At 47.4% G+C, this 26,494-nt stretch overlaps 1 protein-coding gene across 1 annotated transcript in view; it reads left to right on the top strand.

The window, feature by feature from the left end:
- CLGN (calmegin) overlaps window positions 1-26,494 on the top strand; it is a 350,951-nt gene that overhangs the window by 257,812 nt on the left and 66,645 nt on the right. The window contains exon 10 of the mRNA XM_030191707.1: window positions 1,749-1,905. Within this exon, the coding sequence (XP_030047567.1) occupies window positions 1,749-1,905 (157 nt within the window). The remainder of the gene's footprint in view (window positions 1-1,748; window positions 1,906-26,494) is intronic.

Genomic DNA, 26,494 nt, shown 5'->3' on the forward strand with positions numbered 1-26,494 from the left:
TAATATCTCCGTATATAAATGAATACTTTCTCTCCATTTCACTCTATCACTGTCGAGCTGAAGCATGGTACTGTGTTGAGTCATCATTAAGAGTCATCAATAAAAGCTTTAACTTCATATTGGGTGTTCCTTGGGTCTTTTTCTGAAGCGCCAGATCAGTTTTCCACTCCTGTTTTCTGTTGTAAGCTGCCAATGATACCATAATCTTTCCTGTTTTCTATACTCCTGTTTTCTAATATTAACTCAGAAGTAAACAAGAGAATGACGACTCTTTATGTATTTAAGTGCCTTAGGGCCCTGTTACTAAGGTGTGTTATCATTTTTAATGCGCCTACAATTATCGTGCACGCTAACCGTTTAGGCACGTATAGGAATATTGTAGGTATGTACACGGTTAACGTACATACAAAATGCTAATATGCCTATAACGCGGCTTAGTAAACAAGGCCCTTAATGTCTGGGCTTTGTAACTCATGCTTTATCATTCAGTCAGGGTTTGCTCTTGAGATTTCTTTATAGAATTTTGGTATTGAGATTATTCTTGAACTGTAATATCCTTCTTGGAGACATCATAGAGCTTCCAGTCCCTATTACTATAATTCTATGAAAAATACCCTTCCATGAAAGTGATAATTGCTTTTCCATGGTAACATCTTTTAGTGGATAGAGGACCACACAGAACTTTCAGATTACCAGGAAAAAAAAGGGGGTGGGAGAACCTAAATAAACAAAATTCTAGGGCTGTAGTCTGGGACCCCTGGTGTAGAGTATAACAGAGAAGAAATAAAACCAGAGGAAATAGGAGACAAGTTTAACACGTGGAGATAGAAGGATAAATATGAAAAGAGAGCAGCAGAGAGATACCGGTAGGTCTAGCTCTTAACCCTTCTCCAGTTGTTCAACTTATCCCCTTTTTCTTCCCAGTTTCCCCTTCCCCTCCCCCCATGTGTTCCACATCTCTCCCCCCCCCCCCCCCTCCTCTTCCACCCCCAGTTCAGTAGTTCCACTTGCACCTCCCTTCCTTCTGCCACCCTGCAGCATCCCCCAGGCCTGCAGCAGCAACAACAATTAGAGACTCTACCCCATGCATCCTAGAGCCTATCTATGTTCGGCTGTGTCCTATCTTTGACAGAAACTAAAAGTTAGAGGTGCAGGATGTGGCAGAGCACAGAAAAAGATCCAGAGTGTGCATGACATTAACATCAACTGGTGGCTTAAACTTTGATTGGACCAGAACCCCATTCTAATGCCATTGGGATTCGGTGCAGTGCCTACTCCTACTTCTTTTTCAGTGGCCCAGTGCAGCAGAAGAGGCCACAGCTGTGTGGTAGTGGCCAAGGAAACAGTGGCTGCTTCCAGCACATGTAATACAATGAGGAGGGCCCATAGTAGAGGGCTAGAAGAAGCTGCAAAGCCTCTGTTGCAGGAAGACGAAGCAGCTGAGGAAAATGTATTCACCACCTGTAGTTTGGGGAAAGCTGTATCCTCTGTATCAGTTCACACAATTTTCTGGATTCTTTCAAAGTGAAAAAAATTGCAGATACAGCAGACAGTTAGTTGATGATGTACCAAGTACAAAAGCGTCTTAAATTCCAGTACTCTAATTTTGGAAAATTTCTCTCTGTGGCATATGACGTCAAGTGACTCAGCAGTGTGAATCAAGAAAAAAAATAGTTTCATTAGTTTAATCTGTTTTTCACAAATAAAGCAATTGGAAATGAGAGTTGATTTTTGTTTTATCACAATAGGGATGAAACTATGGATGGTGAATGGGAACCCTCACAGATTCGCAATCCGAAGTGTGAAAGTGCACCTGGTTGTGGAGAATGGAGTCGTCCTTTGATAAATAACCCAAAGTATACAGGAAAATGGAAACCTCCAATGATAGAAAATCCTAATTACCAGGTAAAGAAGAAGGAGCTGATATTCAGAACAATTTAAGTAGCCTGGAGAGGCTGTGGCCCACTTAAATCGCCTGTCGCTGGCCTGTTGCTAATATTCAGTGGCATTAAACCGGGCAGTTCTGCTGAATATTGCCTGTGACCTGTCCAAAAAAGTGGGCCAGTGAGGGGCGGGCCAGGAGGCATTGGTGAGTAGGAGCCTGGGCTTATGTAGGTTCCAGCAATATTCAGCCAAACCTGCATAAGCTAATCGGGTGAACTTGGGATAGCTCAAAATCCCCAACGCATCACCTTTCCCCCAGCCTGGACCACAAACCACTTCTCCTCCTCCCAAATGTCCCACCCCCAACCCCTCAGTAGTTTAGGTAGGCTACCTAGGGCCTACCTTGATCCCTGGTGGTCATTAGAGGCAGAAGCAGATCCCACTCATTCCTGCCCTTTTCAGTACCTTTGCAAATGGCTGCTGCTACCTCTCGTGGTACCTCGCGGTACTTTATGTAGTACTTTTTCCACTAATCACTGCATGTAACTAATTTAGATTTCAGTAGAACTAATTTGCCTCTGGTTAGGCACCATATGCCCTAGTTGCGCCTTTTCGAAATAAATTGCAAACTCCTAATTCTGGCCCCAATGCTCAAAGGCAGCCATAAAATACAGCTGCCTCGCTAAAATGTAGCAACTTGATAACGGCCAGCGATGCACAAAGGGGATCGCATGCAAATGAGCTGCATGAATTCCCCTTGGTGCATCCTCTCTGTTTATGAGTTTGAGCTGTCAAATAGATTTGACACTGCTGTCAAATCCATTTGACAGCTCTGATGCACTGGATCGTCACCTCTTTTTAAAATTTACCCTGATGGCCCAGTGGACCCTGACCCCCCCCCCCCCCAATCTTTTTAAACTTTCCCTGGTAGTCCAGTGGATAACCGCCATTCCTTCCCCCCCCCCCCCCCCCCCCCCGGTGACCCCAGAGCCTTTTCTTAAAATTTTCCCTCATGGTCCAGTGGACCAAACCCCTTCCCCTTCGCAGGCACACACCTTTATATGGTGTTTAGCCCTTCCCAGTGCATCCCAGAATGCACTGGGCAGGGCCTGGGCACCACCATTTTGTTCCGGACACGGTCGAGGCAGGAGGGAGAAGTTGTTGCTCCTGCCTCCACCTCGTTGTAAAGGTACAGGGAGGAGCGGGGGGTGGGTCGGGTTAGGGGGTGCCTGCGCAGGGGAAGGGGTTTGGTCCTGCGCAGGGGAAGGGATTTGGTCCACTGGACCACCAGGGAACATTTTTAAAAAGGGTTCCAAGGTTCTGATGTCATGAGTAGGGGGGGGGGGGGTGTCGGTCCACTAGACCAACAGGGAAAATTTAAAAAAAAAAAGATTGGAGGGGGTCAGGGTCCACTGGACCACCATGGAAATAACAAATGTGTGGGGATGTTGAGGTTCTGGAGTCAAGTGGGGGGGGGGGGGGTTGTGATCCACTGGACCACCAGGGAAAGTTTTTAAAAGAGATTTGGGGGGGTTAGGGTCCACTGAACCACCAGGGAAATTAAAAAAAAATTCAAGGGGGGGGGCGTCAGGAAGTGAAATGAAACAAAGCAGGCAGCCTTGTGCTTCTCTCCTCTCCGACAGCTCCAGAGCAACCGTAAAATTTCCTCGTTAAATTAGGACTGCTCTGGATCTGTGCATCCCGTGGAATACACATTAGATTACAAATGAGCTCATTAATACTAGAGCTCATTGTAAATATTTGCTAGGGTTCTCGGTGGCTCTAACAGCACACATTAGAGCCATGGAAAACCCCTTTGTGCATTCCTAAGTACCTAAATGTTTGCTTTAGATCGGCTAGAACCAGTCTAAAGCAAACATTATTCGTAAGGTAAGCTTTGTGCATCTGGCCCTCTGTCAGTCTTCTGGAAATTATAACTGGGAAAAAAAACTTCAAATTCTCCTTATATGCACATCTGTAATGTAATAGCATAGATGGGTCAAACATCTTGTTGAATGTCAGCAGATGAAACTTACAAAACCTCTAGAACTTTTGAAGGTTTTAAGTAATTTTCCCCCAAAAGGGAGGAGGAGAGGGTGTCTCTTGACCCTGCCCTTTTTGGATTCTAAAATCGTTGCAGTTGAGAGTTCCCAAGTTAACTAGGATAGTGAACTTTTAGCAATGGAAGCTTATCTATCAGTTCTAAAATAGGTGGTAATGTCCCCAGTTCTGAAGAAATTGTAGTTTGAGTGAGTTGTAAGTTGAGCGCAGCTGGCCAATTTCTAATCTTCAAAAGTGGTGGAAAAACTAGTCTTGTGATTTCTAACAGAATATCTAGTAATGCTATAGAAATAGTAAGTAGTAGTATTTGGTACAAATCTTGTAAGAGTGGTTTTATAATTTTGTTTGCAGCATAGTCAAATTCATTATCAATACTTGATTAAACCAACAATCCAACAATGTTGCAAACTGACAAATTTTACTTGCTTTCAACCTTAAGGTGTTTTCCCCTCCCTCTCTGAGATACACTCGAAGCATATGATATGATTGTGGAATGAAATTCACATGCTTGTTCTTGATCTGGCCTTTGCTATTTTCAGGACACAAACCGTATAAGTCTGCCCAGCACCCACCTTACTTCTAGACTGCTGGAGTTGCTGTTGATTTTGAAGCACATCCAGATCTGTCTTTTTATAATTGGAATACATACCATAGAAGTATGCCCTGTTTTGCTATGTTTGTTTGGGACACAGAAGTCTGCCCAGCAGACTGATTCTCCAGTGCCTAAACCTTCAAGTCTTGAAGCACTAACCACTATCCTAGCCTCAGTATTTTCTCAGTCTCCCAGCAGGTTGGAAGTGAGCCCATTAGTCTCTCTTTTGTAAGTTACAGCCTTTGTCTTCTATTGTCTTGGTTATATGTTTCTGTGCCACAGGAATTCTTGAGGCTTGTTAGAAATCTTCAGCTTCTTTAGCTTGCAGCCTCAGGGGTGTTACACTCGGGTCCCGAGTCCCTCCCCCTCTTCCTCCCCACCTCCCTTCTATTAATGGAATTTCTAAGGGAAGGGTTCCCTTTTTGAATAGCAAAGGGGATTACCTTTGGGAGAGGCAGCCAGAATTTAAAAAAAAAAGAAGAAGAAATCCCTGTGTTTCTCCTTTATTCTGACTAGCAGCAGCTCTGATTAGTGTTCTGTGTGTCTGTGTTGTATAATTCAGCTCTTTTGAAAAAAAAAAAAAGGAGAACTAAAGCAAACAGAGGAAAGGTTTCTTCTGCTTTCTCTTACCTTCGTTTTTGGGGGTATATTTTGCTATTAGCGCTATTGGGGTCGACAGAGTGGGGCCTTATTAAAAGGAAAAAAAATTAGGCGCGAATTGTGCACGTGACCGCCGCCATTTCGGAAAAGCTCAAGAGATGCGCTGTCTGCCAGCGTTGGGGAGTTTCCTCGTCCGCGCTTGTAAGTACTGTACAGCGCTAGTGTCAGCATCAGGTCCGGATCTCTCTTCATCTTTGGAGTTTCATCGCGATTCAGGGTTCCTCGTCGTCGCGGTCGTCTCAGACAGATTCGGAGGAATCAGGCGCGCCCCCGGAGACCACCTCCACAATTTGCCGCGAAAGGCGGCCATTTTAAATCCCGCTCCGTTGTTGCCGTCGCCTACTCCGCCTACAGCGCCAAGTGTTGCAATGTTGATATTTTGCCTTCAGGTGCTCTGTACAGCTGGGCCCACTCAGCAGGTTGGTTTTCCTCCTGAGTTGGTGCTCCAGATGTACCAGTCCTTTTTGATGCAGAAAGGGCGATGCAGGAGCTGGGGCAGGAGATTCTGGCAGACCTGCTCCTCCCCCCCTAAAAGATTTAGGGAGGTTGATTTGCACGAGATTTTTGGGGCGATCAGAAAATGCCCTATTTGGAAGAAGAGGAGGATCTTGAAGAAAATATCTGGAATGATCCTGATCTCTCCTCTACAGACCCTGAGACTGCATCTTTTGCCCAGGGAGATGATCCTTCATTGGCTAGAATTTTTCATAAGGATGACTTGCAGGAGCTCATTTCTATGGTCTCCTCTACTTTGAATTGTGAGGATCTTCTGCCAGTTTCTCAAAACCCATAAGGTAGACTTCTTGATTAAAGGTTCCAGATCCGCTTCCAAAACTTTTCCCATGCATCAGGACATTTGGGATGTTATTAAAGCGCAATGGGAAGTCCCAGATGCGGCTTTTCGTCCGACTAGATCTATGTCTCGTCTCTATCCGGTTCCAGAAGCGGATAGAGCTATGCTTAAGGTGCCAGTCGTGGGATGCAGTGGTGTCGGCAGTTACTAAGCGTAATACGGTTCCCGTGGATGGAGGAACCTCTTTTCAGGATGTTCAGGGACAGAAGACTAGATCTCTGCTCAGGAATAGTTTTGATGTTTCTTCTTGGCAGTACAGGCTGCCATTTGTGTTCCTTAGTGGCTAGAGCCTGTTTTCGGTGGGCAGAGAGAGTCCTGGGCAGGACTTCGGATGATCCTCAAGCTATCGATGTAGAGGTTGCTAGGATTGAGACGGGGGTGGCTTTTCTGGCTGATGCCCTGTATGATTTGCTGCGAGCATCTTCAAAGTCTTTGGCTTTGGGGGGTCGTTGCTCGCCGATCTCTGTGGTTGAAAGGTTTGGTCGGCGGACGCAGCCTCCAAGTCAAAGTTGAGCAAGTTTCCTTTTAAAGGTTCTTTCTTGTTGGAGAAGAATTGGATAAATTGGTTAATTCCTTGGGAGATGCTAAAGTTCCTCGCCTACCACAAGATAGGCCTCGTCTGTCCAGTCGAGGTTCATTGAGAGGTTTCCGTAGGTTCAGGCCTGGTCGGGGTTTTCAACCTCAGAGGTCTCATTTTTTCAATAGGTCTCAGTCCTTTCGGGGTTCTCGCAGAGGAGCAGGTTTCTCCAACTCAGGTTTTCGATCCAGCTCCATCCTACCCAATGGGTGCGAGGGCCTCTCCTCTGGTCCCTGTCGGAGCTCATCTTTCTCAGTTCGATCAGAGGTGGGCCCAAATCACATCAGATCAGTGGGTCTTGGAAGTTATTCGAGACGGTTTATGCCTTAGAGTTCGCAAGGCCTATTGTCAGACGCCTTTCTGGAGTCTCCCTGACGCTCCTCCTCTCAAGGCGAGGGCGGTTCGGGACACTCTACAGAGGCTCTTAGATCTTCAGGCTATTTGTCCAGTCCCTCCTTCCGAGTACAAGCAAGGGCCGGTATTCCATTTACTTGTGGTTCCAAGAAGGAAGACTCTTTTCGCCCTATTTTAGATCTCAAGGCTGTCAATCGCACTCTCAGAGTCACAAGCTTCATATGGAGACCCTGCGTTCGATCATAGTGGCAGTGCGCCAGGGAGAGTATTTGACAGCCTTAGATCTCACAGAGGCCTATTTGCATATTCCTATTCGTTCCGGCTCACCACACGTACTTGAGCTTTGCGATTCTAGGACGGCATTACCAGTTTCATGCTCTACCCTTCGGTCTGGCGACCGCTCCACGCACTTTTACCATAAAGGAGGTACTTTCCTATTGTGGATTAAAAACTGGTTAAAAGATAGAAAACAAAGAGTAGGGTTAAATGGTCAGTATTCTCAGTGGAGAAGGGTAGTTAGTGGGGTTCCCCAGGGGTCTGTGCTGGGACTGCTGCTTTTTAACATATTTATAAATGACAGAGATGGGAGTAACTAGTGAGGTAATTAAGTTTGCTGACGACACAAAGTTCAAAGTTGTTAAATCGCGGGAGGATTGTGAAAAATTACAAGAGGACCTTATGTGAGCAAGTGCAAAGTGATGCATGTGGGAAAGAGGAACCCAAATTACAGCTACGTAGTGCAAGGTTCCAAGATAGGAGTCACCGACCAAGAAAGAGATCTCGGCGTTGCTGATGATACGTTGAAATCCTCTGCTCAGTGTGCAGGCGGCGGCTAAGAAAGCAAATAGAATGTTAGGTATTATTAGGAAAGGAATAGAAAACAAAAGTGAGGACGTTATAATGCCTTTGTATTGGTCCATGGTTCGATTGCACCTCAAATATTGTGTTCAATTTTGGTCGCCGCATCTCAAAAAAGATATTTTGGAATTAGAAAACGTACAGAGAAGGGCGACGAAAATGATAAATAGGATGAGACGACTTCCCTATGAGGAAAGGCTTGAAGCGTCTAGGGCTCTTCAGCTTGTAGAAAGAGACGGCTGAGGGGGAGATATGATAGAAGCTTATAAAATAATGAGTGGAATGGAACAGGTATAAGTGAATTGTTTGTTTACTCTTTCCAAAAATACTAGGGCCAGGGTGCTGGCATCGGCATTTAAAAAGGAGATAGAGCAGCTTTTAAACTAGAAACGGGAGGAAGGCTGACACCGTTTTGAAGCTGCTTTTAACCCCTAACCCTTATTCACTTGTTCAGAACCCTTATTTTTTCATCCTCATTTTAATATTCCCTTATCTCTTGTTTGTCCTGTTTGTCCCTAATTAGATTGTAATCTCTGTCGAGCAGGGACTGTCTGTCTCTTCATGTTCAAGTGTACAGTGCTGCATACATCTAGTAGCGCTTTAGAAATTATAAGTAGTAGTAGTCGTTCAAAAGCGCATGGTTCGGGATAAGGTACCTTTCAAAGATATCACCCAAAACAGGGTATCCTGATAGTGAGGTTGCAATAGAGACCATAGTAGATCAGGTGTCCTTAAATAAAAATAAAAATCAGACAAAAGATTGCAAATTAATACTGTCGGGTACTAAGCATCATGTAAATAGGAACAACAAACATACTTTGAAATGTCTATATGCGAATGCCAGGACCCTAAGAAATAAGATGGGAGAGTTAGAATATATTGCAGTAAATGAAAAATTAGATATAATAGGCATCTCTGAGATCTGGTGGAAGGAGGATAACCAGTGGGACATTGTCATACTGGGGTACAAATTATATCGTAGTGAAAGGGTGGATCGAATTGGTGGAGGGGTAGCATTGTATATTAATGAGAGGCTTAAATCAAATAGATTGAAATTCTGCAGGAAACAAAACACTTCTTGAAATCACTGTGGATTGAAATTCCATGTGTAAGGGGAAAAGGATTGTGATAGGAGTGTACTACCGTCCGCCTGGCCAGGATGAACAGACGGATGCAGAAATTAAAGGAAATTAGGGACGCAAACAAACTGGGCAACACAATAATAATGGGTGATTTCAATTACCCGATATTGACTGGGTAATTGTAACATAGGGGCACGCTAGGGAGGTAAAATTCCATGATGAAATCAAGGACATCTTTATGGAGCAGCTGGTAAAGGAGCTGACGAGGAGAAGGAAAAATTCTAAACCTAGTCCTTAGTGGAGCGCATGATCTGGTGCGGGAGGTAATGGTGCTGGGGCCGCTTGATAACAGTGATCATAATATGATCGGATTTGATATAGCTTTAAAGTAAGTATACATAGGAAATCAAATATGTTAGCGTTTAACTTTAGAAAAGGAGACTATGATAAAATGAGAAGAACGGTGAAAAACAAACTTAGAGGAGCGACTGTGAGGGGTCAAAAATTTACATCAGGCATGGATGCTGTTCAAAAACACCATCCTGGAAGCCCAGGCCAAATATATTCCGCGTATTAAAAAAGGAGGACGGAAGACCAAACAATAGCCGGCATGGTTAAAAGTGAGGGTGAAGGAAGCTATTAGAGCGAAAAGAAAATCCTTCAGAAATGGAAGAAGGCACCCACTGAAAATAATAAGAAACAGCATAAGGAATGTCAAGTCAATGCAAAGAGCTGATAAGAAGGCTAAGAGGGACTTCGAAAAAAAGATTGCGTTGGAGGCAAAACACATAGTAAAATCTTTTTTAGGTATATTAAAAGCAGGAAGATAGCAAAGGAATCAGTTGGGACCGCTAGATGACCGAGGAGTAAAAGGGGCGATCAGGGGAAGACAATGCTGTAGCGGAGAGATTAAATGAATTCTTTGCTTCTGTCTTCACCGGTGGGATACCGGTGGAGAAATGGTATTCGAAGCTGACGAGTCGGAGAAACTTAATGAATTCTCTGTAAACCTGGAGGATGTAATGGGGCAGTTCTAGAAACTGTGTATTTCTGTCCCTTAACCCCACATGGAGAGAAAGCACTACAGCCCCAACAGCTAGAAAAATAAGAAAGAGAACTTACTCTGTTAGGCGCAGCCAGTAAATTAGCTTTATTATCACAGAGCCAAAAAATACAAACAATAGTTCTCTTCCCTGGAGCAGGTTGTCAGTCAGTAATGAACATCCTGAAAGACAAGTGACTGCTCAGCTAACATGTCCCGGACATCACATATATACTGTTGCAAATTACATTTCTCATAAATCATGTGATTTCCCATAAACTAGAACCATTAGGTAGCCTTATACCATATATGGATTGTTCCTGTATTTCATCAGTCTCTCCTGATGGGTGTTCACGTGCAAAGTCGTTAGCCATTGGCTAGTCGGTTATCTGTTCTGCGTGCACAGTCAGAACAATACCCTTGTGTCCTCTCTCTGTCTCTCCACAAATACAACATACTGGTAGGTTTCACTGTGTCCTCAGTCTCTTAGCAACTGACAAGGTTACATCCACCCTTATACTAAAAACATACTCAGCTGCAAACAAATGTTATGAAGTGTCAGTTCCCAGCTCCTGAGAAAGCAATGATTGTTACGCAAGATGCTGAGTTAGTAGGCTATCATGTGTGAACCAAACTGACAGTACAGGCCTTAGGCCTAGCCCTTAATAACAGGCCAAGCATAGGAAAGCATATACAAAACTGAAGGGTAGCAAATCTCCTGGACCAGATGGTATTCATCCCAGAGTAATGATAGAACTAAAAAACTTGCGCAGCTATTAGTAATATGTAATTTATCCTTAAAATCGAGCATGGTACCGGAAGATTGGAGAGTGGCTAATGTAACGCTGAGTTTTTAAAAAGGGTTCTAAAGGAGATCCGGGAAGTTATAGACCGGTGAGTCTGACATCGGTGTCGGGCAAAATAGTAGAGACTATTATTAAGAACAAAGTTACAGAGGATATTCAAAAGCATGGATTAATGAGACAAAGTCAACATAGATTTAGTGAAGGGAAATCTTGCCTCAGCAATCTACTACATTTCTTTGAAGGGGTGAACAAAGGTGAGCCAGTTGATATTGTGTATCTGGATTTTCAGAAGGTGCTTGACAAAGCACCTCATAAAAGACTCCAGAGGAAATTGGAGAGTCATAGGATAGGAGGTAGTGTTCTATTGTGGATTAAAAGCAGGTTAAAAGATAGAAAACAGAGAGTAGGGTTAATGTTCTCCGAGGACAAGCAGGCTGCTTGTTCTCACTGATGGGTGACGTCCACGGCAGCCCCTCCAATCGGAAACTTCACTAGCAAAGTCCTTTGCTAGTCCTCCGCGCCCGCGCGCACCGCGCATGCGCGGCCGTCTTCCTGCCCGAAACCGGCTCGAGCCGGCCAGTCTTCTTTTGTCCGCACTCGGTAACGGTCGTTTTTTTCGCCGTGTCGAGCCCCGGAAAGTCGACACACGCGCGCTCCAAAGTTTTTTTTGAGCGTGTTTTTTCTTCGGAAAGCTTTGTTCTAGTGCGGGAAGTGCTCCGGAAACCCTCCCCGGGTGTCGTGTCAATCCTCCCGTACTTCAGCTTTTGCCCCGCTAAGTTTTCTTTCTGTCGTCGGGTAGGCCATCTTTCGGCCTCGGTCGAGATTTTTCTCCCTCTAAAATTTGGTGCTTCAATTTTCGCCATTTCGGCTTTTGATTTCGCCGGCGTGATTTTTCCGCCCATGACATCGAAGCCTTCCAGCGGCTTCAAGAAGTGCACCCAGTGCGCCCGGGTTATCTCGCTCACTGATCGACACTCGTCGTGTCTTCAGTGTCTGGGGGCTGAGCACCGCCCTCAGAACTGCAGTCTGTGTTCCCTGCTTCAAAGGCGGACTCAGGTAGCGAGACTAGCCCAGTGGAACGTGTTGTTCTCGGGCTCTTCGTCGGCATCGGCACCGGGATCTTCGAGTGCATCGACGTCGTCAGCGTCCAGACCATCTTCCTCGGCCGCCCTTGCATCGAGTGCATCGAGGCATCGGGCCTCTGCATCGGCGCCGAGACATCGGATAGCTGCATCGACGTCGGTGGTACCGGGACCTCGTCTCCTGATGTCGTCGGACGGTGGTGCATCGAGTGGAGTGCAGGGTGAGGGCTGTCCATTCCCCTGCTGGTGGCGGTGAGCCTCTGGTGGGTCTCCTCCTACCCTGAGGGCTCCTGGCGGTCACAAGCCCCCCCGAGATCGACCCCCCTTCGGTCTCGGCCCCCGAGGAAGCGACGGATGGATTCTACGTCCTCCTCGTCGGTGCCGGGGAGCTCCGGTGACATGCTTCGGAAGAAATCGAAGAAGCATCAACACCGGTCTCCTCCCCGTGTCGGCACGAGAGCTCTGGGTCGCCGAGGGATTCGGCACCCAGCAGGCATCGGCACCGAGAGGACAGCTCACCCTCTGTTCAAGAGGTGTCGATGCGCTCCACTCTGGACAGCCCGGAACATCCTCCTCGCCCGGAACAGGTTCTGACGTCGACGCCTGCATCGACCTCCTCAGCCTTTTTTCTGCAGCCACTCTGAACGAGAGCCTCCGGGCCGTTCTCCCAGAGGTTCTGGGGAGAGCTGTTGCGCCCTACCCCTCCGGTACCGGCGGGTGTCTTGCGCCTCCGGTACCGTCGAGCGTGGCGCCGGGCTGGCCCATCGCCCAGGTTGAGGTCCCCGACGTCGGGACCGCGGCGGTGCGGTGCCGGACCGCGGCCACCTCCCAGGAGGGCTCCCCGACTACGTCGGCGGAGGAGCTTCGCCGATGCGGGCGATGGGAAGTCTACCTCTCGACGCCCCCATCGTGGACGTGGTTCCACTGAGTCGAGCAGGGCGAGGTTGCAGACACAGGTTCGTGAACTTGTGTCTGACACCGAGGGTGAGGCCTCGTGGAGGAAGAGGAAGACCCCAGATATTTCTCTGACGAGGAGTCTGAGGGTCTTCCGTCTGATCCCACTCCCTCTCCTGAAAGGCAGCTTTTCTCTCCCTGAGAGCCTGTCTTTCGCTTCCTTTGTCCTGGAGATGTCTACGGCCCTCCCCTTCCCGGTGGTTGTGGAGGACGAGCCCAGGGCCTGAAATGTTTTGAGCTCCTGGACTATCCTTCTCCACCTAAGGAAGCGTCACACTGTTCCCTTGCACCATGTCCTAAAAAAGACATTGCTTGCGAACTGGACAAAAACCCTAACTAATCCCCACATTCCCAAGAAGATCCGAGTCCCAGTACAGAGGATCCATGGGACCCAGCTGATGCGCACTCAGTTGCCTCATGACTCTGGGTTGTGGATTTGGCCCTAAGAAGGCTAAGAGTTCTAGGGAACATGCTTCGGCGCCCCCGGGCAAGGACGCTAGAACCTTAGACTCCTTGGGAGGAAGGCCTACATTCCTCTATGCTCGTGTCCAAGATCCAGTCCTTACCAGCTCTACACGAGCATACCACATGCGGAACAATGTGCGGCAGTTGGGCGGGCTTGGTTGATGCTCTTCCCCCCGAGCAAGCCAAGCCTTTCAGGAGGTGGTCAGGCAGCTGAAGGCGTGCAGAAAATTCCTGGCCAGAGGGAGTTTATGACACTTTTGATGTTGCGTCCAGGGCCGCTGCTCAGGGTGTGGTGATGCGCAGGCTCTCATGGCTGCGTGCCGCCGACCTGGAGAATAGACTCCAGCAGCGGATTGCGGACTCGCCTTGCCGTGCGGACAACATTTTTGGCGAAAAAGTTGAACAGGTGGTAGAGTCTCTCCACCAGCGGGACACCGCATTCGACAAATTCGCCCGCCGGCAGCCTTCAGCCCTCTACCTCTACAGGTAGACGATTTTTCGGGGGAAGGAAGACTGTTCCCTACCTCTTCTGGCAAGCGTAGGTACAATCCTCCTTCCGCAAGCCTGCGGCCCAGGCTAAGCCCCAGCGCGCTCGCTCTCGTCAGCAGCGTGCGACTCAGCAAGGCCCCGCGGCTCCCCAGCAAAAGCAAGGGGCGAGCTTTTGACTGGCTCCAGCAGAGCATAGCCGACATCCAAGTGTCCGTGCCGGGCGACCTGCCAGTCAGAGGGAGGTTGAAAGCTTTTCACCAAAGGTGGCCTCTCATAACCTCCGATCAGTGGGTTCTGCAAATAGTCCGGCAGGGATACAACCCTCAATTTGACATCAAAACCTCCAAATTGTCCACCCGGAGCTCAGTCTTACAGCTTCCAACACAAGAAGGTACTTGCAGAGGAACTCTCCGCCCTTCTCAGCGCCAATGCGGTCGAGCCCGTGCCATCCGGGCGAAGAAGGGCTGGGATTCTATTCCAGGTACTTCCTTGTGGAAAAGAAAACAGGGGGGGTGCGTCCCATCCTAGACCTAAGGGCCCTGAACAAATATCTCGAAAAAGAAAAGTTCAGGATGCTTTCCCTGGGCACCCTTCTCCCCATGATTCAGCAAAACGATTGGCTATGCTCTCTGGACTTGAAGGATGCCTACACACACATCCCGATACTGACCAGCTCACAGACAGTATCTGCGATTTCAGGTGGGCACACGCACTTCCAGTACTGTGTGCTACCCTTTGGGCTCGCCTCTGCGCCCAGGGTGTTCACAAGTGCCTAGCTGTGGTAGGCAGCGGCACTCCGCAGGCTGGGGGTGCACGTGTTCCCATATCTCGACGATTGGCTGGTAAAGAACACATCAGAGGCAGGAGCCCTGCAGTCCATGCAGATGACCTATTCGCCTACTGGAGCTACTGGGGTTTGTGATAAATTATCCAAAGTCCCACCTTCTCCCAGCGCAGAGACTCGAATTCATAGGAGCTCTGCTGGATTCTCGGACGGCTCGCGCCTATCTCCCCAGAGCGAGAGCCAACAACTTGTTGTCCCTCGTCTCGCGGGTGCGAGCGTCCCAGCAGATCACAGCTCGGCAGATGTTGAGATTGCTGGGCCACATGGCCCTCCACAGTTCATGTGACTCCCATGGCCCGCCTTCACATGAGATCTGCTCAAGGACCCTGGCCTCTCAGTGGTATCAGGCCGCGGAGGTCTAGAGGACGTGATCCACCTGTCCACGAGTTTTCTCAACTCCCTGTATTGGTGGACGATTTGCCTCCAATTTGACTCTGGGACGTCCCTTCCAATTCCTCAGCCACAAAAAGTGCTGACCACGGATGCGTCCCTCCTGGGATGGGGAGCTCATGTCGATGGGCTCCACACCCAAGGAAGCTGGTCCCTCCAGGAACGCGATCGGCAGATCAATCTTCGGGAGTTACGAGCGATCTGGAACGCTCTGAAGGCTTTCAGAGATCGGCTGTCCCACCAAATTATCCAAATTCAGACAGACAACCAGGTTGCCATGGTACTATGTCAACAAGCAGGGGGGCACCGGATCTCGCCCCCTGTGTCAGGAAGCCGTCAGCATGTGGCTCTGGGCTCGCCGTCAAGGCATGGTGCTCCAAGCACATATCTGGCAGGCGTAAACAACAGTCTGGCCGACAGGTTGAGCAGGATTATGCAACCTCACGAGTGGTCGCTCACTCCCGAGTGGTGCGCCAGATCTTCCAAGCGTGGGGCACCCCTTGGTAGATCTCTTCGCATCTCGAGTGAACCACAAAGTCCCTCAGTTCTGTTCCAGGCTTCAGGCCCACGGCAGACTGGCATCGGATGCCTTCCTCCTGGATTGGGGGGAGGGTCTGCTGTATGCTTATCCTCCCATACCTCTGGTGGGGAAGACTTTGTTGAAACTCAAGCAAGACCGAGGCACCATGATTCTGATTGCTCCCTTTTGGCCGCGTCAGATCTGGTTCCCTCTTCTTCTGGAGTTGTCCTCCGAAGAACCGTGGAGATTGGAGTGTTTTCCGACCCTCATCACACAGGACGAAGGGGCGCTTCTTCATCCCAACCTCCAGTCGCTGGCTCTTACGGCCTGGATGTTGAGGGCGTAGACTTTGCCTCTTTGGGTCTGTCAGAGGGTGTCCTCCCGCATCTTGCTTGCTTCCAGGAAAGATTCCACTAAGAGGAGTTCTTCTTCCATTGGAGGAGGTTTGCCGTCTGGTGTGACAGCAAGGCCTTAGATCCTCGCTCTTGTCCTACACAGACCCTGCTTGATTACCTTCTGCACTTGTCTGAGTCTGGTCTCAAGACCAACTCCGTAAGGGTTCACCTTAGTGCGATTAGTGCATACCATTACCGTGTGGAAGGTAAGCCGATCTCAGGACAGCCTTTAGTTGTTCGCTTCATGAGAGGTTTGCTTTTGTCAAAGCCCCCTGTCAAGCCTCCTACAGTGTCATGGGATCTCAATGTCGTTCTCACCCAGCTGATGAAACCTCCTTTGAGCCACTGAATTCCTGCCATCCGAAGTACTTGACCTGGAAGGTCATTTTCTTGGTGGCAGTTACTTCGGCTCGTAGAGTCAGTGAGCTTCAGGCCCTGGTAGCCCAGGCCCCTTACACCAAATTTCATCACAACAGAGTAGTCCTCCGCACTCACCTAAGTTTCTGCCAAAGGTCGTGTCGGAGTTCCATCTGAACCAGTCAATTGTCTGCCAACATTCTTTCCCCGTCCTCATTCCTGCCCTGCTGAACGTCAGCTGCACACATTGGACTGCAAGAGAGCATTGGCCTTCTATCTGGAGCGGACACAGCCCCACAGACAGTCCGCCCAATTGTTTGTTTCTTTTGATCCCAATAGGAGGGGAGTGGCTGTAGGAAAACGCACCCATATCCAATTGGCTAGCAGATTGCATTTCCTTCACTTACGCCCAGGCGGGGCTGGCTCTTGAGGGTCATGTCACGGCTCATAATGTTAGAGCCATGGCTGCGTCGGTAGCCCACTTGAAGTCAGCCTCCATTGAAGAAATTTGCAAAGCTGCGACGTGGTCATCTGTCCACACATTCACATCTCATTACTGCCTGCAGCAGGATACCCGACGCGACAGTCGGTTCGGGCAGTCAGTTCTTCAGAACCTGTTTGGGCTTTAGGATCCAACTCCACCCCCCGAGGGCCCTGTTTTTTCTGTTCCAGGCTACACTCTCAGTTAGTTGGTAAATTTTTTAGGTCAATCTCAGTTATGTCCTCGCCGTTGCGAGGCCCAATTGACCATGGTTGTTGTTTGAGTGAGCCTGGGGGCTAGGGATACCCCATCAGTGAGAACAAGCAGCCTGCTTGTCCTCGGAGAAAGCGAATGCTACATACTGTAGAAGGTATTCTCCGAGGACAGCAGGCTGATTGTTCTCACAAACCCGCCCGCCTCCCCTTTGGGGTTGTGTCTTCCCTTGAAGTGTATTGTCTTGCTACATACTGGACTGGCCGGCTCGAGCCGGTTTCGGGCGGGAAGACGGCCGCGCATGCGCGGTGCGCGCGGGCTGCGCGAGGACTAGCAAAGGACTTGCTAGTGAAGTTTCCGATTGGAGGGGCTGCCGTGGACGTCACCCATCAGTGAGAACAATCAGCCTGCTGTCCTCGGAGAATACCTTCTACAGGTATGTAGCATTCGCTGTCAATATTCTCAATGGATAAGGGTAGTTAGTGGGGTTCCCTAACTAGTGAGGTAATTAAATTTGCTGATGACACAAAGTTATTCAAAGTCGTTAAATCGCGGGAGGATTGTGAACAATTACAAGAGGACCTTACGAGACTGGGAGACTGGGCGTCTAAATGGCAGATGACGTTTAATGTGAGCAAGTGCAAAGGTGATGCATGTGGGAAAGAGGAACCCAAATTATAGCTACGTCATGCAAGGTTCCACGTTAGGAGTCACAGACCAAGAAAGGGATCTAGGTGTCATCGTTGATGATACGTTGAAACCTTCTGCGCAGTGTGCTGCTGCGGCTAAGAAAGCAAATAGAATGTTAGGTATTATTAGGAAAGGAATGGAAAACAAAAATGAGGATGTTATAATGCCTTTGTATCGCTCCATGGTGCGACCGCACCTCGAATATTGTGTTCAATTCTGCTTGCTGCATCTCAAAAAAAGATATATTGGAATTAGAAAAGGTGCAGAGAAGGACGATGAAAATGATAAAGAGGATGGACGATTTCCCTATGAGGAAAGGCTATAGCGGCTAGGGCTCTTCAGCTTGGAGAAAAGGTGGCTGAGGGGAGATATGATAGAGGTCTATAAAATAATGAGTGGAGTTGAATGGGTAGAAGTGAAGCGTCTGTTTACGCTTTCCAAAAATACTAGGACTAGGGGGCATGCAATGAAGCTACAATGTAGTAAATTTAAAACGAATTGGAGAAAAACTTTCTTCACTCAACGTGTAATTAAACTCTGGAATTCGTTGCCAGAGAATGTGGTAAAGGCGGGTAAGCTTAGCGGAGTTTTAAAAAGGTTTGGACGGTTCCTAAAGGAAAAGTCCATAGACCATTATTAAATGGACTTGGGGAAAATCCACTATTTCTGGGATAAGCATTATAAATGTTTTGTACTTTTTGGGGATCTTGCCAGGTATTTGTGACCTGGATTGGCCACTGTTGGAAACAGGATTCTGGGCTTGATGGACCTTGGTCTTTCCCCAATATGGCAATACGTATGTACTTATGATAGTGATGTTCTAATTTCTGAATGCATTTTTAAGACTCATAATTGGGCATCATTGAATTTATTAAAACTTAATACAGCCTAAGACCCAAACTGACAAATCCTTAACTAGAATTCCACAAAATCTGGTCCTTAAATCAGGGGAATTAGTGTCTTTTGAAAAATCATCTTGCGTGTTAGGCTTTATTTTGGATACACAACTTTCTGTGAAACATCAAGTAAGCAACTTGTATAAAGGGGTGTTTGCTAAACTACGACATCTTAGAGCTTTAAGATCTTTTTATCCTATTCAGTTTAGATATTAGTACAGGCTATAAGTTTGCCACACTTCGACTATTGCAGTTTATGTATTAATCAGGCTCTTTTGAAGAGACTTCAATTGTTGTAGAGCTGTGTCTCGAGGCTAATTTTTGGTCGTAAGTAATATGATCATATGACTCCGCTCTTTAGAGACCTTCATTAGTTACCTATTGCTTCAAGGGTGGACTTTAAGATAACTTGCTTAGCTCACAAGATTTTTTTATGGATATTGTAGATTAGATCACATTAATTTAATTCTGAACATATGAAATCAGCCAACTTGTCAACATTCTTTAAGTTTAGCCCTTCTGTGAATAAAATTAGTTATAAATATTTTTTGGATAGCTCTTTTAGCTATTATGATGTCAAACTGTGGAACTCTATTCCTACTCAACTTCGTGGCATTTTTAAATTATTATTTGTTTAGGCGATCTCTAAAAACATTTCTATTTCAGAAGTGTTTTGATTCTTGACTTCTTCCTGTGTTTCACCATTCATTCATCTGTGAGCTAAAAATTTATTTTAACTATATAACTATTTCTAAAATTTTGAATCTGTTGATTCCTTAAAACTAAAGTCAACCACCACCCCTGTGCCTTAAGTCTGCAAAGAAATTCACATAGAAGTGCTAAGTACAGACATTTGTTTCTCTATTGCTGGAAACCTTTGATCTCACAGGCCTAGTCTGAATATAGAACTTTAAAAAGGTCTGTTCTTTAGATTATTTAAAGCCTTAACCATGCTTCGCCAGCTAGTAAGATTGGTGATCCACAGGGCGGACTGCAGTGCCACCCAGAGAAATTTACCTAACTAGCTTCTGACACAAAAAAATATGTCCTTGGTCCCACAGACCATGAGATTCGAGCATCCCAGTGGTGTTTGGGAGAGGAACCATAATCTCAAAAACAAGGAGAAGGCAAAAGTGCAAGAGGTCAGACACCTACATAACAGTACTTAAAGATTCCCACACAAAAAGCTACCCCCAGACACCCTGGGAACTATAGGACTGGTAAATGTCAGATCAGCTGCAAATAAATCCTTTGGTGATCCATGATACCATACTGAACAGCATCTTGACATCCTAGGCAAAAGTGAAACCTGGCTAGATGAAAGTGGGGTTTACCAGTGGCTGAATTATGCCCAACAGGCTTCAACCTCCAACATCAACCAAGGTTGGAGGCGTAGTAGTCTTGATTCGGATACAGTCAAACTGCGCAGAAATCCATCCCCCAGCTCCATGAATCAGAATCTCTTTTAATCCAACTTGACAGCGGAGAAACTAGTCTGGCTGCTCATGCTGTACCGAGCACCTCGTAACAACACATTATCTGTGCAAGAACTCCTAGACTACTCAAGTGTCCCTGAATTACCCTAGGCTGGTGGTCATGGGAGATTTCAATCTACACATTGAAACCCCAGATAGCACCACAGCTGCCTTTCTGGACACGATGACAGCACTAGGATTTACACAGGTGATCAATTTTCCAACCCACAAAAAGAGTCACATACTAAACCTGGTATTCTACAAAGGGGTGGATATCCCAGAATTCTGGGATAACAGTATTGAAATAACAACCCTATCATGGTCAGACCATTTTCTAATTAAATTTTCCCTAAGTAACCACCTGAAACAAATGGCACTTCCCAGAGTTTGGAAGGAGATCAGAAACAAAAAAAAAAACCTGACATTTGAGAAGTCCCTAAAGGCCTTGGACTATTCACATGTGGATTGAAAGACGACTACAATGTCAGAACAGGTTGACATTTGGAATACACACTTAGCCAAGATCTTAGAGAAAACGGCACCACTAAAAAAGGTCTTATGCCCTACTCACAAACTCTCACCTTGGTTTTCTCCAGAACTGCCTCCTTTTCTTCCTTTTCTGAAAACACTGAAGAGGAAACTACACATCTTCGTTCCTCCTCAAAACTATCTACCTGTTCCTCTGATCCTATTCCCACCCATCTACTTAACACTATCTCTCCTACTGTCATCCCGTTTATCTGTCATATCGCAATCTTTCACTGTCCCACGGGGACTGATCCTGATGCCTTCAAACATGCCGTAGTCACACCACTCCTTAAAAACCTTCATTGGACCCATACCTGTCATTCCAACTATCGCCCCATCTCCCGCCTCCCTTTCCTATCCAAGATACTTGAACCGTGCTGTTCACCGCCGTTGCCTTGACTTCCTTTCATCTCAAGCTATTCTTGATCCACTTCAATCTGGCTTTCGCCCCCTTCATTCAACTGAAACAACGCTTGCTAAAAGTCTCCAATGATCTGTTCCTAGCCAGATCCAAAGGTCTGTATTCTATCCTCATCCTTCTCGATCTATCTGCTGCTTTTGACACTGTGATCACAGCCCTGCTCCTTGATACGCTGTCCTCACTTGGATTTCAGGGCTCTGTTCTTTCCTGGTTTTCTTCTTATCTCTCCCAGCATACCTTTAGTGTATACTCTAGTGCGGTGATGGTGAACCTATGGCACGCGTGCCAGAGAGGGCACACAGAGCCCTCTCTGTGGGCACGTGCACCGCTGGTCGCCTCACCCATTCCAGCCATCCCTCCCACCCGGCACCAGCCTCCCTCCCTCCCTCCGAGCAGAAATTTAAGTCTTCCCTTGTCGCTGTTAAAGCCGCATCAATAGTAGCGGTGAAAGCGTGCTGCTGGTTTGGCGCGCCTTCAGCCTTCCGTCTCTCAAACTCTGGTCCCGCCCTCATTTCCTGTTAGGGAGGGACCAGAGTTTGAGAGACGGAAGGCTGAAGGCGCACCGAACCAGCAGCATGCTTTCACCGCTACTACTGACGTGGCTTTAACAGCGACAAGGGAAGACTTTTAAATTTTCTGCTCGGAGGGAGGGAGGCCGGGTGGGCTGGGTGCCGGGTGGGAGGTGAGGGACGAAGGAATGCTTGACGCCGGGTGGGTGGGAGGGAGGGTGGTCTGGTGCCTGCTGCCGGGTGGGTGGGAGGTCGGCCTGGTACTGGGTGGGAGGGTCTGGTGGCCTGATGCTGGGTGTGAGGTCTGGTGGCTGGGAGGCTGGTGCGGGTGGCCTGGTGCTTGGGTGGGAGTGTGGCAGGCCTGGTGCTTGGGTGGGAGTGCTGGGTGGGTGGATTGGCTTGGTGCTGGGTGGGAGTGCAGCATGCCTGGTGGTTGGGTGGGAGTGCTGGGTGTGTGGATGGCCTGGTGCTGGGTGGGAGGTCTGGTGGGTGGCCTGGGTGGCAGGCCTGGTGCTGGGTGGCCTGGGTGGGAGGCCTGGGTGGGAGGTGGGGAGGCTTGGTGCTGGGTGGGTGGCCTGGTGCTGGGTGGGTGGCAGAGAGGCCTGGTGCTGGGTGGCAGGCCTGGTGCTGGGTGCTTGGGTGGGTGGCTTGGTGCTGGGTGGAGGCCTGGTGCTGGGAGGGAGGGAGGCCTGGTGCTGGGTGGGAGGAGGCCTGCCTGCCTGGTGCTGGATGGGAGGGAGGGCCTGCCGCTGGGCGGGCAGGGGGGAGAGGAGGGTGGCTGGAGGGGAGGGCAGGGGAGAGAGGAGGGTGGCTGGACATGGGCGGGCTGGAGGGGAGAGGAGGGTAGAAATGAAGAAGAAAGGAGGAAAGTAAAGAAATAAATGGAAAGGAAGCCCTGGAAACGGAGTTAAGAGAACAGATAGAGAGCAGCAGAATCAGCGACTAGGACCAATAAGGATAGAAAAAGAAAATCACCAGACAACAAAGGTAGAAAAAAATCATTTTATTTTCATTTTAGTGTTTGGAATATGTCCAATTTGAGAATTTACATCTGCTGTCTTATTTTGCACTGGGAATACTGGAGCTGTAACAACTTGCAGAAATGATTTATAATGAAAGAAAATCATGTTATTTTTTTCTCTATACTAGTATAATATTTTCAATGATGTCTGTTTATATGCGCCATGGCTGGTGTAAGGGGGTGTGGCTATCATAGGGGTAGAGTCATATGTGGTGACCCCGCCCATAATGAGTACCGGCACTTCACGATAAATAATTAGATTTTGGGTTGCTGTTTGGGCACTCGGTCTCTGAAAGGTTCGCCATCACTGCTCTAGTGGATCCTCTTCTACTTCTATCCCACTGTCAGTTGGCTGTACCTCAGGGATCTGTTCCTGGGACCCTCTTCTCTTCTCCATCTATACTTCTTCCCTTGGTACTCTGATCTCATCCCTTGGTTTTCAGTATCATCTTTACGATGATGACTCCCAGATTCTACCTCTCCACACCAGAATCTCAGCCGAAACCCAGGCCAAGTATCAGCCTGCCTGTCTGACATTGCTGCCTGGATGGTCTCAGCGCCATCTGAAACTAAACATGACCAAGACTGAGCTTCTTATCTTTCCCCCTAAACCAACCTCTCCTCATCCCCCATTCTCTATTTCTGTGGATAACACTGTCATTCCTTCTGTCTCAGCTCGTAAACCTTAGGTTCATCTTTGACTTCTCCCTCTCCTTCTGCACATATTCAACAGACTGCTAAAACCTGTCGTTTCTTTCTCTATAATATCAGCAAAATTCGCCCCTTTCCTTTCTGAGCAAACTACCAGAACCCTCATCCACGCTCTTATCACCTCTCGCTTAGACTATTGCAACTGGCTTCTCACAGGTCTCCCACTTAGCCAGCTCTCTCCTCTTCAATCTGTTCCAAATTCTGCTGCACGACTAATATTCCGCCAGTGTCGTTATGCTCATATTAGCCCTCTCCTCAAGTCACTTCCCTGGCTTCCTATCCATTTCCGCATACAGTTCAAACTCCTCTTTTTGACCTATAAGTGCATTCACTCTGCAGCTCCTCAGTACCTTCTCCACTCTCATCTCTCCCTACATTCCTCCCGGAACTCCGTTCACTGGGTAAATCTCTCTTATCTGCACCCTTCTCCTCCACCGCTAACTCCAGACTCCGTTTCCTTTTATCTTGCTGCACCATATGCCTAGAATAGACTTCCTGAGCCGGTACGTCAAGCTCTATCTCTGGCCGTCTTCAAATCTAAGCTAAAAGCTTTTTGATGCTGCTTTTATTTTATCATCCTCACCTTAATATTCCCTTGTCTCTTGTTTGTCCTGTTTGTTTGTCCTAATTAGATTGTAAGCTCTGTCGAGCAGAGACTGTCTCTTCATGTTCAAGTGTACAGCGCTGCTTACGTCTAGTAGCGCTATAGGAATAAGTAGTAGTAGTAACTTCGCATCCTTAAACGCAAAGGACGGGAAACTGGAAAGGAGATGGCGTAAATCTCGCCTGGATGAAGACAGGCTAAACAGTAGGAAGCACACAACAAAGTACTGCCAAGCCTTAACAGCAACCAAAAACACAGTATTTCTCTCAATGTATTGCATAGGCTGTCAATTCTACCAAGCAGTTGTTCAGTATAGTAAACAGTCTACTTAAGCCCCCACAACAGAACCTGCCTGCCTACTCTAAATTGAACTGCAATGATTTTGCTGCATACTTTGCGAACAAAATTAAAAATCTGTGCCAGGATTTACAGGCAGTCCCACCCAGTCCCCAACCAGGGGTGCACAAACTCGCCCCCTCCTGACAGACAGATGGAACACTTTTATCCCAGTGACAGAGGAGAGCCTTGACAAAATCCTAAGAGACTTTCGACCAACTACTGCTCCCTCAAACCCTGCCCATCAAAGATAGTGCAGTAGACAAGTATGGGCCTCATGGAAGGTGCCACAACAATTATAAACACTTCTCTTTCTAATGAGCAACTACCAACAGCAGGATTTATGACAGAACTTATAGACCTACCACTCAGAAACACAACCAGATCATCTCAAACATACCTAAACCTCCACTACCCAAACTGCAAAGAACTTAAATACAAAGCAGCCTATGCATCCAGCTTCTCCTATATAAGCACACAATTATGGAGCGCACTGCCAAAAGTTGTGAAGACAACCTGCGACCACCTAAACTTCAGGAAATCATTAAAAACCTACCTGTTCAAAAAGGCTTACCCCGCCCACCCAACATAAATGCCTGCACTCTGTAACACAACGTAACCAAAGCTCGTAATGGACACTACCTAATCTATCCTCTCTTTGATCCCCATTGTAACTAAAACACATGTTCCTTATTCAACCACAAATACCACCTGTATTTGTTTCATTACCGGACTTGGCGAGCGCTCGAGGCATATTTTTAAAGCACTTAGCCTTCCAAAGTTCCATAGAAACCTATGGAACTTTGGAAGGCTAAGTGCTTTGAAAATATGCCTCTTAGTAAACCACATTTAGCCTGCAAATAGGTGGGAAAGCGCGGGGTACAAATGTAACAAAAAACAGGAAGCTGCCTTGACACACACAGACCAGAAAAGGAGCACTGCTCACTGGAAACAGGAGACAGATTCAGCAAACAAAGAGAACTAAAACCAACAAACGAGCAATATACAAGGACAGGGGGACTGCCAAATAGAGGCAGAACCACAGGGAGCAGAGCAACAGCTCAGCACAACAAAGGGAACAGAGAGAGAGAGAAAACTAAACAAACAAACTGGAACAATACAAGGCAGAAGCTTACCACAGACAGCACAACGTTAGAGCAGCAGAAAGCAGACCAGGTGTAGGGGAGTGAGGCAATCAAGCTCATGCTGGGAAAACCCAGCACACACACACAATAACAAGCACCAAGGAGAAAGGCTAAACTCCCAACGTGAACACAAGCGCCCAAGCTCAGGCTGGCTTCAGCTGAGTAAACAAAGCAATCAACGCTAAAGCAAGGATTGCAGGGAAAGGCAGGCTTAAATGGATCAAGCTTCTGACATCTGCTGGCTCAGCCCCTGACAAGCCAATCAGGAACGAGTCCCAAACATTCCCCTGCCTATCCAGCAGAATCATAACACTTAAATTCTGACACAGTCCTTGTCTCCACAACCTCCACCAGGAGTCCATTCCACGTTTCCACCACCCTTTCCATGAAAGAGTATTTTCCTGTCTTACTCCTGAGCGTATTTCCTCTTAACTTCATCCTATGCCGTCTTATTCCAGAGTTTTCTTTCATTTGAAAGAGGCTCACCTCCTGTACATTAATGCCATGGAGGTATTTAAACGTTTCTGTCTTACCCCTTCTCTCCCACCTTTCTTCCAGAGTATATATGTTGAGGTCTATAAGCCTATCCCTATATGCTTTGTGACAGAGGTCATTGACCAGTTTTGTAGCCACCCTCTGGACCGACTCCATCCTGTTTATATCTTTTTGTAGGTGTGGTCTCCAGAATTGCACACAGTATTCTAAATGGGACCTCACCAGAGACTTATACAAGGGCACTATCACATCTTTTTACCTGCTGGTCATCCCTCTCCCTATGCACCGAAGCATCCTCCTGGCTTTGCCTGTTGCCTTTTCTACCTGTTTGGCCACCTTAAGATCTTCAGATACTATCACTTGCTCTTCTTTCGTACTTAGAAGTACTTCACCCGTATATTGTACTGTTCCCTTAGATTTTAGTAACCCAAGTGCATGACCCTGCATTTTTTAGCATTAAAGTTTAGTTGCCAATTTTTGGACCATTCTTCAAGCTTCGCTAGATTCTTCCTCATACTATCCACACCCTCCGGGTGCAAAAAGACAAACCAGGCAGTCCTTCTGCAATATCACTCACAAAGATGTTAAAAGAGCCAGCCCATGGACTGATCCCTTGATAAATCCTTTTCTTTGGAGCAAATTCCATTTACTACTACCCTCTGTCGCCTTCCGTTTAACCAGTTTATAATCCAGTCTGTCACTTG

Source organism: Microcaecilia unicolor, chromosome 2 (assembly GCF_901765095.1).
Source record: "Microcaecilia unicolor chromosome 2, aMicUni1.1, whole genome shotgun sequence".
Taxonomy (NCBI): domain Eukaryota; kingdom Metazoa; phylum Chordata; class Amphibia; order Gymnophiona; family Siphonopidae; genus Microcaecilia; species Microcaecilia unicolor.